General features: G+C 50.9%; 1 protein-coding gene and 1 long non-coding RNA gene across 6 annotated transcripts in view; one reads left to right on the forward strand and one right to left on the reverse strand.

The window, feature by feature from the left end:
* Positions 1 to 8,361, reverse strand: part of ADAMTS9 (ADAM metallopeptidase with thrombospondin type 1 motif 9) — an 83,142-nt gene extending 74,781 nt beyond the window's left edge. For 3 of the 5 annotated variants that reach the window (XR_003260722.2, XM_026109967.2, XM_064519141.1), the window contains exons 1-3: positions 7,904 to 8,361; positions 7,429 to 7,817; positions 5,999 to 6,161 (exon numbers count right to left, since the gene is read on the reverse strand). Coding sequence is in view for 3 of the 5 variants with exons in the window: in XM_026109967.2 (XP_025965752.2) it covers positions 5,999 to 6,161; positions 7,429 to 7,817; positions 7,904 to 7,997 (646 nt within the window). In the remaining 2 variants the exon portion in view is untranslated. Of the gene's footprint in view, positions 1 to 4,524; positions 4,657 to 5,998; positions 6,162 to 6,818; positions 6,950 to 7,428; positions 7,818 to 7,903 lie in introns of those variants that run through there. The other 2 variants (XM_064519140.1, XM_064519142.1) reach the window with 2 other exon arrangements.
* LOC112989081 (uncharacterized) lies at positions 7,656 to 17,649 on the forward strand. The gene is made up of 2 exons (XR_003260725.2): positions 7,656 to 7,771; positions 11,881 to 17,649. It is a non-coding gene; the product is annotated as an uncharacterized LOC112989081 (long non-coding RNA).
* Positions 17,650 to 17,976: the final 327 nt, after the last annotated feature.

Below are 17,976 nucleotides of genomic sequence, written 5' to 3' on the forward strand. Positions count from 1 at the left end.
CTTAAACAGACCTTTGAAAGAGCTCAAAGATTACTCAACCTGAAAGCAAACGCTTAGGAAAACCTCCCTGCAGATCTCCCACAAGCTGCAGCTATGCGAGAGCCAGTAGGATGCCTGAAGAACCACACGGAAACCAGACACCTAGAAAGCTAAATACTGCTGGATTAAGGACTTCTGAACCAAAACAAGATCACAGCTGGAGGCAAGACAAACAGTCCAAAAGAAATAGCAAAAATACAAAAACCACTCTAGACCAACAGCTTGATTCCAACAGATCTGGGATTTCACCATGTATCACACGTAAGAGTACAAAAATTGAGTCCTATGAAAGAGACATTTAATGCTTCTGCCATCTCTCAAAACTTCTATGAAATAAGAATACCACACGTATAAATCATCAGCAGAACAGGTATGAATCATTCACCTCTGGCCTGTTTGGCCATGTTTAGCCCTGTTCATCTCCATTTCCATTTCTAACAGCAGGTACACCAACCCGAACCAGAGCTCGGGTAGGAGCAAGAGCTCAACGCCCATCTGCACCGACGCGATTACGTTACGCGAAACTGGACGAGGCCAGGCTTTAGTCATGGTGCCAGACTCCCATCAAATCCACCTCCAGTTCCCCTTCACGGTCACGACACGGATAACACATTAACAAACCCATATCCTGGGCCACCCCGTCCCTGAGCAGCGGGGAGCACAGCGGCAGGCAGGACTGTCTCCTGCTCATGCCATGGGCTCTACTAGAGGTTTCCGACGCGGGAGAGCACGGGCCATCATCTGCAAGAGCAGGGCAGGCCGGTGCTCGTTATCGCACAGCGACAGGATCGCACGAGACAAGCTGGCGGCACCGGGCATTTGGTTGCTCAAGGCGGAGGGCAGCCACCCCCTGCTCCGGTGACTCCCCAGTGTCGCATTTGGTGGGAAGGGTTGTTAAAGTTCCTTTGAAAGTGTAAGCTATTACAAATTACTCATTAATGCAACTGAAAAAAGAAAAAGAATCAGTGACATATTACTGATTACGTCTGTGTCACGCTAGCTCGGCGGCAGGTTCACGCGGCAGGTTCGCCTCGTGCTTGTCGTAGCCGCTTTCTCAACACGACTGCCGTGCACAGCTCCTTGAAATGCTCTCACGCGTATGAGCTGCTACGCAAGTCAGAGCGCAACATGCTTCCCCCCCAAGTAAACAAACTTCCTTATTGGGTTGCAACTAAAAACCCTGTTGAGAATTGGAGAGCCTTTTGTGCTTGTTTCTGGCAGGTCCTGGGAGGGCTAAGCCTGGAGGCCATGCTCTGCAGCTGCTTGTGCAGGTAAAGCTCGGCTTTCTTTGGAAAGCAATGTCCTCAGCCAAGCCACCGGGCTTTCCCATCTCCTCTGATATTCGGGCAATGCACAGGTAAGATATGCTCCGTCCTGCACAAAGCTGAGCGTGGTTCAAAACTTCTCCCACTACAGCGGGAATTGCTGGAAGGCCTCTTTGCTGGCTACAACCCTTTGGCTCGCCTCCAAAAATGGAAAAAGCTCTAATCGTCTTCCTACTAGTTTGGCACCATCAGAGTGTTATTGCTGCTTCTGCATGAGGAGTTTTGCCCATGGTGGATATTCCTCCTTTAAGCACCCTCATGAAGGAGCCAGGCCTTTGTGCAAGATCCTCAAATTCAGCCCCAAAGCCCCTGTCTAACATGAACATGGCTTACTGGCAATGAGAGTCATGGTAACAGCCAGCCCTTGCTATATATTTGGCCCTCGATTTACACATCTCAGCCACAGCTGGGTCCCGAGTATGAAAAAGAGCTATGGAAAATGAGGCAAGAGCAGTGTTGGGGGCTGGAGGGAACAGGGAGGCATTTAACGAACGAAGCTGTAAAGAAAACGGAGAAAGCACAAATCAAGAGAGCAGGAACGAGAACACAGTGGGAACAAAGAGAAAGCAGCCCAAAAGAGCTCATTCAGGAATCCTGGAAGAGGCACACAGCAAAAGCTACAAGGAATTTGCAAAGTTTGGAGTAATAAAATAGCTGAGCACACAGCAAAACCAGAGAGGTGGGGAGACAAGAACACCCGGCTCCCGCATTCGCACCCGTGGCCGCAGGGCAACTGTGGCTCAGCGGGCTGTCTCAGAGCAGGAGGTGGACAACAGGCAGAATTACTGAAATTCAGTAAAAGACTAAAGCTATTAAAACAAATCCCAAACAGCTAGAACAGAAGGGCTCGAGAGAAGCAAAAGACCAAAGTCTACGTGTAAACATTGGTCGCAACAACACAAAGAAGTGTCAGAAACATGGGGAACAGGAGAGGCAGCAAAAGGACACAAGGGAAAACAGAGAGAAGAGGAGAAGAAAACACGAGAACCGAAGACGGCGCCGCTGCAGGACAAAGGGGGTTTGTGAGCAATTGGGTTCCCCCAGGTCCCACATACTTCAGTGAAACAATCAATCATTCAAATAAAACACTTCAACAGCAGAGACGGGCCGGAAATAAAAACGCAGAGATATAAGCACAGCCGAGGAATTTGTTTGAAGAACGGAGATAGACAGGTAAAACAAAGGAGGGGCAACCCAGAGACAGGAAGCTTTAGGGAACAGAGTAAGAGGTGGCCTCAAGTGGTTTATTTAGATGACAGCTGGGGGCAGCTTCCTGTTTGCATCTGGAGCTGGATGTCTCCCTGCAAGACCAAAACTTAGGGGTTTCACGTGGAAGCTGATGGGTAGGTCTCTCCAGTCTGCTCTTCGCAGGAGGTCAGGCCGGCCGGGTGAGCAGCTCCTGCCAGCCTTCCCCTCCAGCCTGCCCCTGAGGACAGGCCAGCCCAGGGCAGAGGGCGCAGCTATCCACTTCACTGCAGGATGCACTTAGGCTCCTTTTATCATCGGATTCAGATTGTTCCTCTGCAGAGCTCAGGAAAACTCAGTTCTCGAGCTTTGCAATGAGCAACTTCCTTTTTTTCTTTTTTTAGGACCAGAATTTCTTTTCTCTTCCTCCTCCACCTCAAAAAAGCGGATATTAATAATTTGGATCGGAAGAGCTTGCTATCGTGAAGCAATGGGTGGTAGCAGTGCTGCACCTAATGACATCACGCAGCCGGCCTGGCCAAGTCTTCATCCTGTCAGTGCTATTCAGTCAAACACAACTAATTATTCTGCCAGACCCTCACCCGGGCCAGATGACAAATTGATTCACGGTAGTAACGAAAAGAAGGGAAAGAGGAGAAATTGCACCATTTCCTATGACTGAAACTACATTACCTATTACCCCAAGGAAAACTTTGTCAAAGGGTTTTATTACCGCTGTTGAGCTATATGCCAGAAGGCTGAAGGACATTGCCAGGAGACCCTTGTGTTATACTATAAAAGCTTATATGCAGAGCACAGCTTGCATTTAATATCCATCAGCGTTCAGAGAGAAAGATCTTTTTTTCCAGAACATCTGCAGAATCTCTCATGTATCAACATACCAAAACACAGTTATCAGGAACTGCTAATTAAAACTTCACAGAGTCAAAAGGACAGGTACCTATTTTTCCAAGCTGACCTGATGAAGGTGAAAACTAAAAATAACACCAGGGAGGCCACTAGAAATGAGAACTTTTACTCAATCTATCAGTCAACTCACAAGGGAAACTTAAGAAGTCTATCATTACATCATCATGGTAAGGAAACACCACTCTGTTGTTTATTGATCATTTTCAGGAAGAACGCTATCAGAAGGACATTCTTAATAGCACCACTGCCCGACAATGTGCTCTCCCCTGCTCGCTGCAGGGCGGGTACTTCAGACTTCCCTAGCATTGAATTGCCACTTTGAGCAAATTCCAACTCTTGCCAGAAGCTTGCAATGCAAATGCACCTTTTCACACATTGTTCGGACAAAAGGCTGATTCACACAACACCCTACAACCATAACAAACTCCCAAATTCTCATGAAGCCATTCCTTCTTCTCTGGTAAGGGCAATGGATGTGGCCTGTCCAAAAGAGCGAGCATTGCTAGATTTTTTGTTTTTCCCTGTGCTTCAAAGCCACAAGGTACTTTCTCTCCACCAGACCCAAGCAGGAGGGAAGAACGTGAGCTTCAGCATTCCCCAAGGTGCCCTGTATCTCCTCCATAAATGAGGCGACCAAGACTTGTTCACCAAACATGTACAACCAAGGCAGCATTTGCTACCAAAGACTGGAACAGGGGTATAAAGGAAAGGGAGAGACTGCAGGGAACGGAGGACAAGGAAGACTACCCGGAATGCTTAAACCCTTATTTGAGAGGCCAGACGTCTTCTCTCCACTACATGAAGCAACTGAGAAGGAAAAGGAAACACCAAAGACAAGCAAGAGGCAGCGTTTGCTGGAAAAGAGGAGAAAGAGATGTACATAATGTGGGAAGTACAGCGGACAGAGTAATATTCTTGTGAATCGTGATCCAGAAGAATAGTACCCTAAATGGACACTATGATGCACATAACAGGGTGAAATACAAGGGACTTACAACTGTACAGCATAAAGTCCACAAATGATTGTCAGAGCCCTCCCAGCTACCTTTGCTTCAATGAGTCCCGTGATCTGCTGCTCCGTTCCTCCAAGGGCTACTGATGAAATGTGCCAGATTCCATGTTTCTTTCCAACTGTTCTGAGTCTCCTGCATCTGATCTCAAAGAAGGGAGCAGAAACAGCTGGAAGAGAGAAACCAGAATGGCATAGTCCAGCAGCAACCCTTGGAAGAACAAACAATGACAGCCTTGTGAGAGGTACCATTGGCCCCCAGCACGTACGTTTGCATGTGGACATGTATCCACACGTCTTCTAGGAGAAAAAACACACGTCACTAGTGCATCTGCTCTGGCTGGTCACAGAGCATCAGAGCATCTTCTGACTTAGCGCATCACGCGGTCGGTGCAAACTGAACAGACTGACAGCTCAACAGCACAGCTGCGATCCACCATCACAGGTGCCAAACGAGTCACGTGCGTTAAATGCAGTCTACAGTTTGCACCGCGCTTCTCCTCAAGTGGCACCTTTACTCCCTCAGTAACTCCACCTGCTTGCAGCACAAGAGCGGCTCTCAGCCTCTGTAAAGGAAGCCAGTCAAGGTCTACTCTGTTTAGGCTCTAAAGCTCCTGTAGATCTAGCTGCAGGCCAAAGGAGGAAGGCGAAACAGCAGGTGAAACAGGAGACCTAAGGAGTAAGCTTCTTCAGAGAAAACTTGGGTATTTGCTGCCAAAGGAAAGGATTAGTTGTGAAAATTAGGAAGTCAACTAAGCAGAGAGCAGCAGGAGGCCACTTCAGATAATAGGGGCAGTAGGAGCAGGGCTATTGCTCACCGAGACACATGAAGGGGAGATAAAAAGGCTTGCGCTCTTTCATATGTGCAAGGACTAGAAATAGGGAGCGAGGAGGTCAGGGAGATAGCGCTAGTGGAAGGAGGGCCATGAAAAAAGCCTTTGAAAATGAACCCTGGAAAGTGGTTAAAAAAGGGGAGAACTGTCAGGGTTGGCGTTAGTACCTTCTTATTTCCACTAGACAGAAACAAGCCATTGCAACTCTCAGTCAAATTTGGGGGAGGACTGGAGGCACAGAAAGACCAGGACAGAACGATGCCATTAAGATGACAGAAATGGAGTTTCAGACAAACAGCAAATCAAATTAGGACGTTGAGGAATTATAATTAGGAGAAGATAGAAAGCAAGTGTAAAGACTCGTGAGATATTTAAGATAAGAGAGCCCAAAGGATCTTTCACCAGCCTATGGGATGAAACGGAAACAGGACCATTTTTCCTGAACACAACTTCCTTAGAAGTGGCTATCAGAAAGCAAAGGCACACCACATCCCTCACCAAGACAGCACTACCACCAAAAGAGCCTGTTCCTAGCGCACACAGTACCATTTCTAGGGGAGTCCCTCAACATCACGTCCCCGCTTGCTTTTGCCTCGAGTGAACCTAGTGACACCCTACTGCAAATTCGCTCCCTTTCCTAAGTGCCAAATCATTAACGGAAGTAAGAAAACGAGTACCTGGAGTATCACAAGTCTGCCTGTCCCCTGAAGAGTTGGTGTGAGGTGTCCGGTGTCGGTAGACTAGATGTGGCTTATTGTGCTCTTCTTCATACTCCTGTTCTTCAAGCGATAGCAGCGGCTCTACGAAATAGTCCCCATCGTGAGACTTGAACGTGCCTAGCTGAGAAGGAAGAGAGACAGACGGGCAGTCAGCTTTGGGTGACGACAAACTAGACAGCAGGACTACCCAAAACAGGGGTGTTACCAAGGGAGGCGTGCGCATTTCCAAAGCTTCCTCCCAGTGCCCAGCCCCTGCGAATGCGGCACAGCACCCACGTGGGCAGCGCTCTACCCCGCAGCCACCCCACGGAAACGCGTGTGAAGCAAGTTACAGGGAGCCTGAGAGGAGGACACCCGCCAGGCCCCATTCCCACGCTGCTGAGGGGATGCTGCAGCACGCTGGAGGCCTCAGCGCAGCCCCATCATTTTGTACTCCTTTTCATACCCAGGGTAAGAGCAGCTCTACCTGAGACAGGCCTTAAACAAGCACATAAGGACCACAGAGGGTGCTCAGCCCGTGATATCCCTGCTTATGAGAAGCCACCAATACCCCTAGTTGCATGTGACTATGAAAGCTAAGATCTGGGGGGCAGGGGAGGGGAAGGCCTGTCCCGCCATACACGCGCGCAGCAGCCAGGCTCGGGCCTAGCACCAGCACAGTGCTGCCCCACGGGGAAGGGGCCGGGTGGTGGCACGACCACGCTCACCCAGGGGAGCACCGAGACCTGGCAGAGGCTTTGGGTGCAACGCACAGCCAGAGACCACGGGGTGTGCTCACCATGGGATGCGCTCCATGGGGAGCCCCCCCGCACCCCTTCCAGGAATGCCGCGGGGCAGCTGGAAGGGCTGAGGCCAGCACCACTGGCATGCCCCTGCTCATGCCCTTCCCGCAGGCCCTGGGCTGGGTCTGGGGCCGGCACCGGGACCTTCTGTTCACCCCCTCCGGCGTGGTCCCAGCACCCCTGGAGCAGAAGGCACCAGGGTGGTGAGAAGCCCCAGGGCTCAGCGCTGCTGGGGACCCCCCCGGTCGCCCCTTCCCAGGCCTCGCCGGCGCCCCGGGGTGGGGGGTCCCTCTCCGCGGTTACCCCCCCGCCGGGGTGCCGCTGGGTGGCGGCTTTGCCCCGAGGCGGAGCGGGCCGGGCCGGGACCCCCCCGGCGCCGCAGCCCGACGGGCTCGTCCACGCGGGAAGGGGCGGGGAGAGCGCGGCCCGGCCCGGCCCGGCCCGCAGCGGCAGCCGGGGGAAGGGGCCGGCCCCGTCCCTCTGCCCACCCTCGCCCTGCTCCTCCTCCTCCTCCTCCTCCTCCTCCGCGCTTCCGCCCCGGCGCGCCGCCGCCGGGCCGGGGCCGCCGCTGGGCCGGGCCGGGCCGGGACCGGGGCCGGGGCTCACCATCCCGGAGCAGAGGCTGATGACGGCCGTGTGCCGCGGGCGGGCGTTGACGTGCCCCCGGTAGAAGCAGTGCTTCACGTCGGCGTCCGCCGCCTCCGCGTACAGCCGCCGCTGCTCGGCGCCGGGCTCGCCCAGGAGGCTGACGGTGAAGAGCGGGGCGATGAAGGCCGAGCTGGCCGTCAGGTTGAAGAGGAACTGCTGGCCGAAGGCGGAGAGCCGGTAGTGCGCCTTGGAGGAGGCGGCGGCCGCCGCCGTCCAGGCGTCGGGGGCCGCGCTGGTGCTCCGCCGCCGCCTCCTGAAGTGGACATCGGTGGGGAAGGGCTCGCCGAACTCGTCCACCCGGGTAGGAGTCACTATCTCGTACTCGCTGAGCTTCTCCAGCAGCTTCGCTGCGAGGGCAGAGAGGCACATGCCCGCTGAGCGGAGGGAGGACGAGCCCCGGCCCGGCGCCCCCGCGCCCCCGCCGCCCCCTTACCTTGCCTGGGGTGCAGCCGCTGCCGCCTGCCTCCCGCCCGCAAGCCGTCGATGAAGAGCGTGGTTAGTGCCAGCGCCAGCGGCGCAAGCTGCATGGTGCTGCGCGCCGTCCTCAGAGGAGAGCAGCCTTCCCCCTCTTCCTTCTTTTTCTTCCCCCCTTCCCCTTTTCCCCTTCTTTCGCCCCCTTTCTCCCCCCTCCCCGCCCCCCGGTGCGCTGCCGGGGGGAAGGCGCTGGAGCCGGGCGGCGTCAGGGGCGGGCGGGCCGGCGGGGGCGCGGGCAGCGGGGCGCGGGGCGCCGGGGGCCGCGCATGGTGCGCGGGGGCGGACGGGCCGGCAGCGACGGGCCGGGACGGGGGAGCCGGCCGCCCGGCCGCCTGCTCTCCCTCGCTTTCCGCCTCTCCCCCCGTCGGGCTGGTGGACGGGGCGCTCCCGGGAGCCAATTTAAGGGGGCGGGCTCCATAGATCAAGCAGGGGGAAAAGAGCCCGCCCTGAAGGATCAGGGACAGCCCTTCCTCCTCCCCCCCCCCCCCCCCCCTTTCCAACATGTCACTTTCTTTCATTCCCGAGGAACGCCGGAATCGCAGGTTTTCGCCAAGAAAAGCCCTCGCCGGGGCGGGCGGCGCGGCCCGGCGGCGCCCTGCTCCGCTCGCTGCGAAGGGGCTTTAAACACGCCGAGCTGCGCGGGCTGCTGCCTGGGGCCGGCAGCTCCTGGGGGGAAAGAGCCGCTTTTTGGCTCGCCAGCAGGAGAGCAGAAAGCACTTCTTACATAATTGTTTCTTTTTTCCCTTAAAAAAAAAAGTCTCGAAGAAAGTAGTTCATCAAGTGTACAAGCATTTGAAGAATCCCGCATGTGACACTTTTTATAGCATTTGTTTTCTTGTGCGGTCCTCAAATAGGAGGCACTTAAAGCAACTTTGTTTAGGGTTACGTTGTGCAGTTCCAGGCACCCTGAGGGGAAGGAGGGAAAAAAAGTCACTTCCTTACCAAAGATTTGCTTTTTAGTTGTAAGACATCCTTTAAAGCTAAGTGTACTTCAGCATGGCCTTCTACCCTTCCACCAACCTGCTCTTTTTTCGAATGGGGAAAGATGCTGTGAAATTTAAAGCTGCTAGCAAGTGGAAAGAAAGTAGCTGAAACTGGTTGAAAGTTGCAGTTGCACTTCCACAGAAAGTTCCAAACTTCCATAGTTTCTCCACTCAACTTTAGACAAAGAACAGGAATATCATCACTTTCTGCAGAAAGAAAAATCTTTACAGTAATCAGTTCAGAGTACACTAGAATATTTTGTGTGAGCATGAAATTGTGCCAGCAGTCTGCAGGCTCCCGATGCTTATAGACAAAATAGCACCTCCTATTGCCCTGCAAGCCACAAACCTCAGTCTTTAATAGTAGATTATTAATTTTATACAATGAATATAAAAGTCAAAATCAGCAAATTATCCCATGCAAAGCCATGCATTTTTAATTCTGCAGCTGGCTCAGTGGGGCTTCTGGGCAGGCCCACAGCACCGGTTTTGCACAACGGATCGTGGAGCAGGAATCTCCGAGTTGCCAGAGACCCAAGGCAGCACGTCTTCAGGGCACAGTGTAGTGTCCCATAATCTCCCGGTTCCGTGGTGTTTGTGTGACATCGTGCCTAACCTTACAAATCACGTTATATTAAAGTCTAGGATGCCTGTAATGAGATAACTCACCCGTCTCGGCTTCAGCAGCTCAACGAAGCCAGACTGCATCCAGACTTCAGTTGTCTCACGTGCGGTCAGCTCCAGCAACTGCGTTGGGTTTGTGTCCAATTGGACACCATGTGTCCAATTTTCCGATTAGCGTGGGCAAAGCCAGCACTGCCCAAAGGTCCCCCAGCTCCGGGATTAGCAGGAGTGAGCCTAGGGTGTATCTCCGTGCGCTCACCTGTATATCAGTGAACTTGTGCCAGATTTACTTTCTGTGCTGCAGAAGACCTGTACGGTAATGCCTCCCTGTCCTAGCAGCTAGCTGCTTGCTCATGCACACGCATTAAAAAATGAATCCTCAGAACAGGAGTGAGACCAAATTATTCTAAAATAACTTCAATCTGGAAAGTCTGCTGGGGCTGCCATGCAGTCCCCTGGCTTACGTGGCCTTTCTTGGCTCTTCGTGAAAGAGCGTGGGGTCCCCACCTCTCCCACACTGAGCTGTGTCCTGATCGAGCCACTGAGGTCCTTGGGCTGCTGGATGAACAAGAAGGGGAATCTCAAAACATTGCAGCCGAGGCTTCCCTCCAGGCTTGTTTTCTTGCTCAGATTCTGTTCTCGGGGCCTTCTCTGTCTCACCATCAAATAAATGACTTAACTCATAGCAGGAGTAATATCTGCTCCCTGAGCCTTGGTGCCACCGCGCTGGGCTGGCGGCAGCACACTTTAAATGGCTGGAGCGCTGGAAGTCTTCCAGCCTCCCCACGATTTCCCCACGCGCTCCCAAAACTTGCACAAGGGCGAGGACCGCGGTGCAGTTCAGCTTGGGATGTGGCCCCCTCCGCTGAGGTGGCGGTGGACGCGGCGTGGTGGGAGTGCCAGGGAGAGCCGGCGCTGCCTCCCGGGTGCGTTGAGCAATACCCAGCCGCCGGTCAGCAAGGGATTCGGTGGGAGTGAAGAGAAGTGAGCAGAGTTGCCTGAGGAAAGACGAGGCTGAAAAGCTGAGCATAGCATCAGAGCTGAGTCAGATGGGAGGGGAAGAGGCTTACGTGAAACTGGGCCTGCCAGGAACCTGGGGGAAAGACATGGAGCCTTACTCATCTCCTCATCCTCTGAGCAGAGAGATGGGTGGGAAAGAGGTCTGCTGTTTTACCTGGGCTGCAGCAGCGCCTCCGGTGAAACCATCATACCCAGGGCTGCAGAGCGGTTAGCGGTGGGTGATCTGCTGGCTCACTCCCGGCCCCGCGCCTGCCGGTCCCAGCCTGGTGTCCCACTGCATCCCCTGCAGCAGGTCCGGTGCTCCTGGGAGCTGCCTTGCCTTGCACCGGGTCCGGTGCTCCTGGGAGCTGCCTCGCTTCCATTCAGCTCGCTGGCACAGAAAAGAAGATACCAGACTTCTTGGTTTTTTGCTCAGTTAGTTTCATGCTAGGTAACAAGTTAATTTGGCTCCTGGGGTGGGGTCAAACGAGCTTAAGACCTGCACAGAGTGAGAAGCAGCATCAGCACAGCTGCAAGTTGGTCTTTTTCCTTTTCGGCAGCGGTGAGCTCAATACGGTGAGGCCGTCTTGGGAAGAAGCATCCTCACGGGCTCACCCTCTGATCTGAAATCTTGGCACATACCATCAAGAGGGTAGGAAAAAAAACCCAGATTGTCCTCCTTTTAGAAGTGGGGAGCTGACCCATGGAAGGACTAATTAGGTCTTGCTTATGAGGCAGAGCAGGGAGTGGACTGAAGTGTTCCTGAGACCAAAGCCAGGTTTTGAAACAGTACTAAATACATTCCGTCCTTCCAGGAGCATGGTGTTACCTATTTAAAATGCTATTTCCATTAATATGCAGAAAAGTTATATAATGTGCAGCATTTTGAACCTTTACAGCTAGAGACTGGGAAGTGCAGAAGGAAAGCTGTAGCATGAGTAAATAGATCATGTAGAGCTTAGAGAAACTAAGCTGCAATCTAAAATTCAAATAACTTTCCTATTAGAAAGGATCTATTAATACTTACGGTATGGTAACTGTGCAGACTCCAAGTCCTCACCCAGTCAAAAATAACCCCTACGAGCCCATACCTACCCATGGAAAAATCCCCTTGAAACATTGGGAATTTTGCCTGCATAAATACTACAGACGTTGAGCTGCAAAAGCCTCTTCTGTAAACTACAAGACGAGAGCTTGATCACAACAGCAAAACTTCGGTACGGACTTTCACGCAGGATGCAATGCTGCAAGAATACACTCGAGGGGACCACGTTTCCTGCAGTGTTTTGCATTGCTTTTCACCCTCTTTCCCATTTCCTTTTTCTCCTAGGTGAGTGTGATCCTCGGTGGCTAATCTTTGTTCTCTGCCGCTCCGCTGCTTTGTGTAAGCATTGTCTCCCTTTATCTGCTGCATCCATTTGCTTGCCCAATGATTATCCCAGGAGGCAGAGCGCTTCCCTTTGATGCTTGCTCTCCAATGCCGCAAGATAACCAAAGGCAGCAAACATATTTTCTCCTCACGTCTAATCTGTGCGGTCAGAAAGTGAAAGATTTCATTCCCTTCAAACAGCTGACTGGTTGCTGGCCGGATCTCAGCCTCTCTTGCTTCTCTGCCTACGGCTAACAAAGATACGGCTCTTGTGCTCCCTTTCCCTGAATTCAGGAGACTGTTCTGCTCACCAAAAGGGTTCCCTCTAAAGGATATTTTCTAGCATCAGGGCTGTTGTTTTAAGCCTTTCCCATTTGTTTGGAGGGGCTGAGACTTGCGTGTTCTTGGTATATACTTAGTTTTCAAACTTCTCTCCTTTTTCATGCCAAGCCAGCTCTTTTGATCATGGTTAAAAGGATGTAAATGTATAGTTTAACTTCCCTACAGCAGCTATCTAAGCTTCTGCTTTCTCTGTTGGGTTCTCTGTTCTTGCCACTCTCTCTTGCCCCTAGATTGGGCCCTGCGTAGGGAGCCAGGGCTGAACCCCTTGCTCGTTTTGGGGTTTGATCCGCAGAAACGCGGAGGGCTGGGGAGTAGTACCTGCATTTCACAGCAATACCAGCACAGTGCTTTTATCACTATGGTTGCAGCTTGCTTCTGCAGGTCCACATTGCACCCTGCATTTCACAGACACAAGATGATGTTAAATGATGCGCCCGGATGCTGCAAAGCGAGGGCAGGGTTCGACTCTCCGTCCTGTCCTGGTGGTCTGAGACATGTGCACTGAAGTGACTTGTCCAAGGTCATGCAGGCAAATAAACCCTAAATGTCCTTCAGCCTGGTCCAGGGTCAGTCTGTTCAAGGAGGCTGGCTTCCCACCCAGTGCTCTCCAGCGGGAATCGTGTCCCCCGTGGGAGCCAGCCCTCTGCACAGGGTTGAATCTGCGTGCAATGGAAACATGAGTATAACCCTGTCCTTACAGACTGTCCTGCTTCTGGCCTGGGTAGGGAACCCACATTTGGGAACAGAAGGAGAAGGAGGAAAAGAAAACAAGTCCCTTATATTGCTCCCCTCACGTGCAAGGAAACTGGCTCTTGTTTTGCCTTAGAAACAGCTTTGAGCCTGGAAGACAGCTTCATGAGGAGAAACTAGGGACTGGGTGGGAGGAACAGCAAAGCCCACGTAGCCGCAGCGAATGCGTGGGACTTCCCGGTTTAGCAGGTCAGCATGGATGGACATAACGATCCCTGGAGGCCCTCGGCTGAAGACTCGGCTGGTTCCAGCTCAGCCCCTCCCCAGCTCCCAGCACTGCTGCAGACTGTTTGCATACTCCTTCTTTTGCGTACACCTCTCTTATCTGCCTTGCAGAAAGTGCGTGCTCAGATTTGCATAACATGCCTGCAATGTTGCACCGATCCTTCGGACAGACAAGCATATGTAGACCCCATCCTCTATCCCTTTGAGTACCAGCAGTGATCTGGGGCAAGACCTAAGGTGGCCGAGAAATGCTTAATTCTGGACCTTCCCATTTTTGTGCAAATTAAGCCATCAAGCTAAACATTATGTTGGTTTATCTTTTGTATTTGTCACCCTACAGATCAATGCACTCCTTTTAACTTTTGATATTATGTACACGTGCATCTATGTTAAGTTCCAGCTGCCTTTGGCAAAACGTTAGCAGTAACACTAAGAGGACTAAACAGAGCAGATGTTCTGTAATCCCACACCAAAAACCAACTGGGGAATGTTGGAAGTTTTGCAGGTACAGAAAGTTTTACCCCTCGAGCCATGTACTTTTATTCAGATAAACCAATTATCATAACAGCTCTGCAAGGTATCACCATCGCCTTACAAAGAGGAAACTGAGATGGCCGATTTGGTGAAAGACTGGAGTTGTGGAGCCCTGACCCTGTGACCAGCCCCAGCCTCCCACTCGAGTCTCCCTGTAGCCTACATGTATAAAGTGATATGTCAGCGCAAGGATCATTAAACTGTAAAACTCTATTTTAGGAGGATTGTTTTCATTCTTCCCCTAAATGGTAGATTGCCTCCAGAGATAAAATAGAAACCTCTAATAGAGTAGGAAAAAAGCTAGGCATCTTTACAGATACCAAGCACTTTTACCCTAAACTGTTTGATTTCACTAAGGATGTCACAGAGCAGCCAGCTAAAAGAAAAGACATCTCCCTGGGGGAAATCTTTATGACGGTGTTGTTATGTTTGTATAGTGGTAGACAGTCTGTAGTAGTTGGAAAACCATCCAAAATTGTTAATAGCTAAAAAAGGTGAATGTTTTAGAAACTGAATTAGGCCTGTCAAAATTCGTTAGCAAAACTTCCACCAACTCGGTGACGTGCAGAATCAGGACATCTGTGTAGTTTCTAGGGGGTATTTTACAGCAGCACATCATGCTTATTAATGTCCACCTGACAAGCACATATATGGAATTTCATTACCAGGATGCAGTGGCTTGAAAAAACCATTTCTAACTTAAAAAAAAAAAAAAATGGCTCTGCTCCCCAAGTTTCATCACAGTAAATCAGAGTATTTTAAAATGCTCCCTAGGTAGCTGAGGCCACAGATTGTCTGGGGCAGGGAAGGAGGGAGGAAATAATCTAATGGTACCTCCATCACACTGTGCAACTACTGGCATCACTTAATTACTACAGCCAAAGCGTACACCAGACCGAACAGTGAGGCAGTACTCCTTCCCCAGATGCTAAAGGAATAACAGACAAGCTGCTTAAATGTGATGGTCCAGATGCAGCTTCCAGCAAGTCTCTAACTTGCTGACTGCGGGGCATGCTGGGGAAGGATGTCTCCTCCTCCACATGCTTTTGCGCTCTTGCATCCAGTTTCCTCATTTCCTCTGAGAGCAGCATTGGCAAGGAATGGATCAGGGATGCTCAGGCAGTGGAAAGTCGGCGTATAAACATGTGATGCAAATCTAAAAAGAGATTTGGTCTCTCCCCAACTATGTCACATTTGCCCTGGGTGAGTGAGGGGTAAGCGCGTTCTCTTTTCAAATGTACCATCTGCAACAAGCTGCTTGTTTCTCATGATTGCTATGGCACAGCCCAAGCAGCCGGCACAGCTAACACAGGAGCTGTTGCTGCAGATTTGTGCCTGCATCTTTGCTTTGCTGTCAGGTGTCTGAAGCCTTGGCTTTGTAACTTAACTTCACTGTCGAGCTCCGCTTGTGCAACCAAAACGGGACACTCACCAGGAGGAATTCAGTGTTTCATAAACGTTGGTGTCTAGGTGAGATGTTAAGAAACAGGTTCAGAACGAGCAGGATGCAACCAAGGCGCGCAAACTCTGGGTGATCTGCAGAGCTGAAGCAGAGTTGTCCTCTCCTTCCCAGCTGTTTCCATCATCCATCCCTGCTCCACGTCTTCCTGCCTTCTCGGTTACTGAACACCTTTCTTTTGATGGCAGAGGTTCAGTATGAGCAAACCTTGGATCGGTGCATTCCCCCAGCAGGTGCAGGGAGAGTTACACAGACGACGGGAATTGGCCGCAGCCTACACAACCACATTCGTGTCGTGCCACTCGGCCTGGGCCGCCATCGAGAGAATTAACGGAATGTAAATCCGTGTTTGGTAGTACACAGCATCTCCAGCTTCTGGCTGTAACTCCTTCAGTCCCTTGGCAAACCATACCAGACTGAGATCTCCCCAAGGAACCACAGCTGGGCATTTTGGATCCTGATAGAAAGTAGAGCATTCACACAGACAAGGCTGACAGTTTCAGAGTTAGTTGTTATTTCCGAGGGAATCTGCAGTGCTGAAGCTAAAGCCTGTTAGAAATGGTCTTCTTTTAAAGCTATTGTATGGCTTGGCTACAAAGATAAGGCGCCAGATGCGCTGAGAACAATTTCTAGGAGACAGTTGTGGCATGCCTAGAAGCATCTTGAGAGTTTACGTTTGTAACAGACTGTTTCTTCAGAGGCAAATGTTTGTGAGGATCATCAGTTTTAATTACTTGAAATGACAACCGGTAAAGCGAACTGCACTTACACTCAGGCTGTTTTCCTTCTGCTCTCCTCTTTTCCTGAAGAGAGGACTGCTAGCGTGACTCTCTTCCTTTAACTTTATAGGGTAGCAGATTGATACATGTAGACTAACATGAGGCCGTTTTCTTCCCAACTATATCCCACAGTGCTTTCTTTCACTCATGAATTATTCATTGCACAGGGAGGTATTTCCTTTTATCTGTTTTCATTCAGTGGAGTAAGCAGCTAATTTTGTCAACTAAGCACATGAAAACATGGATCAGTCCTCAAAATTCCCAAAACTTCTAAACCAAGGCTTATTTTCTCTTTTGATTGCAAGGGAGGATGAGCTGAGATAAGATTGCTCTCCATAAGGACATCAGGAGGAGCAAGCAGCACGGTCAACAGAATTAGTGAAAAATGTGTTCTTGCTGACCCAAGAACAAATGGGTATAAATTGGCCATGAGCAAATTTAAGCTGAGAGTGAAAATAAGGTTTCGAACTATCAGAGAAAGCAGGGTTTTGGAACAACCTGCCAGTAACATAGATATTGTCTTCATATTCCCACTTCCTTCTTAAATGAAGTGTGATCGTTTTGTAATATGGAGTATGACACTGTTAGATACAAGAGCAGGGGCTGAATTTGAAGACACCAGGACCAGAGCTCCCATATACCCAGTCTGAGGACATGACTTTTCTTTCCTGGCCAGAAGCTTTATCCAAACACAATTAGAGGATTTGGGCCATTTGGGCTTTCCTGATAACCGCGGCCCTAGGCAAAGCTCCTCCTAACCTGCAGGCCTATGGCAGCCCCAAGGAGATGGGCAAGTGGGTAGCACAGCTTGGGTGCCTGGAAATACAGCAGCTCTGCTAAGGAGGTAGTTTCCTGTCCTGAATTCCAAGTATATTGGGATAAACATGTCATATTTTCAGGCCTCTCTACTTTGTGTAGACACTAGAATATAAATAACATTACTGAATGTTGGTAACAGCAACCAGGCTCAATTTTGTAAGCCATCTGTTTCTGGATTTTCTCCCCCTATTTTACCAGCCTAATTCTTAAATACCCCTAACATTTTCATCCAGAAAGTTTTAAAGAGAAGCAGCATGACTTGGAAATCACTGCAAAATTAACGGATTTGTTGACCTAATTGGCATTGCTTGGAAACACCAGAGCCTACTGAGGGACCAGGACCACTTTGTGCTAGCTGCAGTACTAACCCAGGACTGAAAATGAAGCCTCTATTGGAGTTCCCCTGCCTCATCACACTCAGTTAATGCGTTACTCCACACTAGCTGCCCACTTAAGAGTAGCTCTTGGTTTAGGGAGAGGGTGAACTTGTTCATAGCCACAACGTTGTTTCTCTGTGCAGTTTTCATAGCACCTTTCTGCTTGTAGTGCTCTTCACAGCTCAAAGTCCACATTCACAACTGAGAACCGTCCAAGTCGGAGGCATTTCATCTACCAACAAGGTGGTCGTTTGTGCTCGAGCAGCACCAGGACAGAGAGATGCTGGCCCTGGGCTGAGACCACTAGATGCATCGTAACTTGCGACCATGCTCGCATCTCCCGACACCCATGACTGAACCAAACTCCATGAGAGCAGAAAGGGCACCCTCCAGAGAAGTGATGTGTAGTATGGACATTGGGCTCATTAAAACAAAACTCTGCTTATTCCGTTTGGTTCTGTGAATTATTTAACCCCTCTGAGCAGTGAGAATATAACTCTGTAGCCCTGGGTACACACACACGAGACCACATGGTTTAGGGTAGCAGTATCTAATTAACCGCATACAATTTTCTTGCACACCACTATGAATGGAGAAGAGTCCCCCGAGCCAGGAGTCAGCAATTTTCTGACATGATGAACTTACGGCAGTGCTTCACCAGAGCACCGGTCCTCCTTCCAGGGATCTGCCTCTAGGCGAGCCATGCCAGGGTCACGCCTCGCTGCGGAGCTACTCCGAGGAGAGAGGGGTCCAAGTCCCGCCTTGGCCTGGG

Source organism: Dromaius novaehollandiae, chromosome 12 (assembly GCF_036370855.1).
Source record: "Dromaius novaehollandiae isolate bDroNov1 chromosome 12, bDroNov1.hap1, whole genome shotgun sequence".
Lineage (NCBI taxonomy): Eukaryota > Metazoa > Chordata > Aves > Casuariiformes > Dromaiidae > Dromaius > Dromaius novaehollandiae.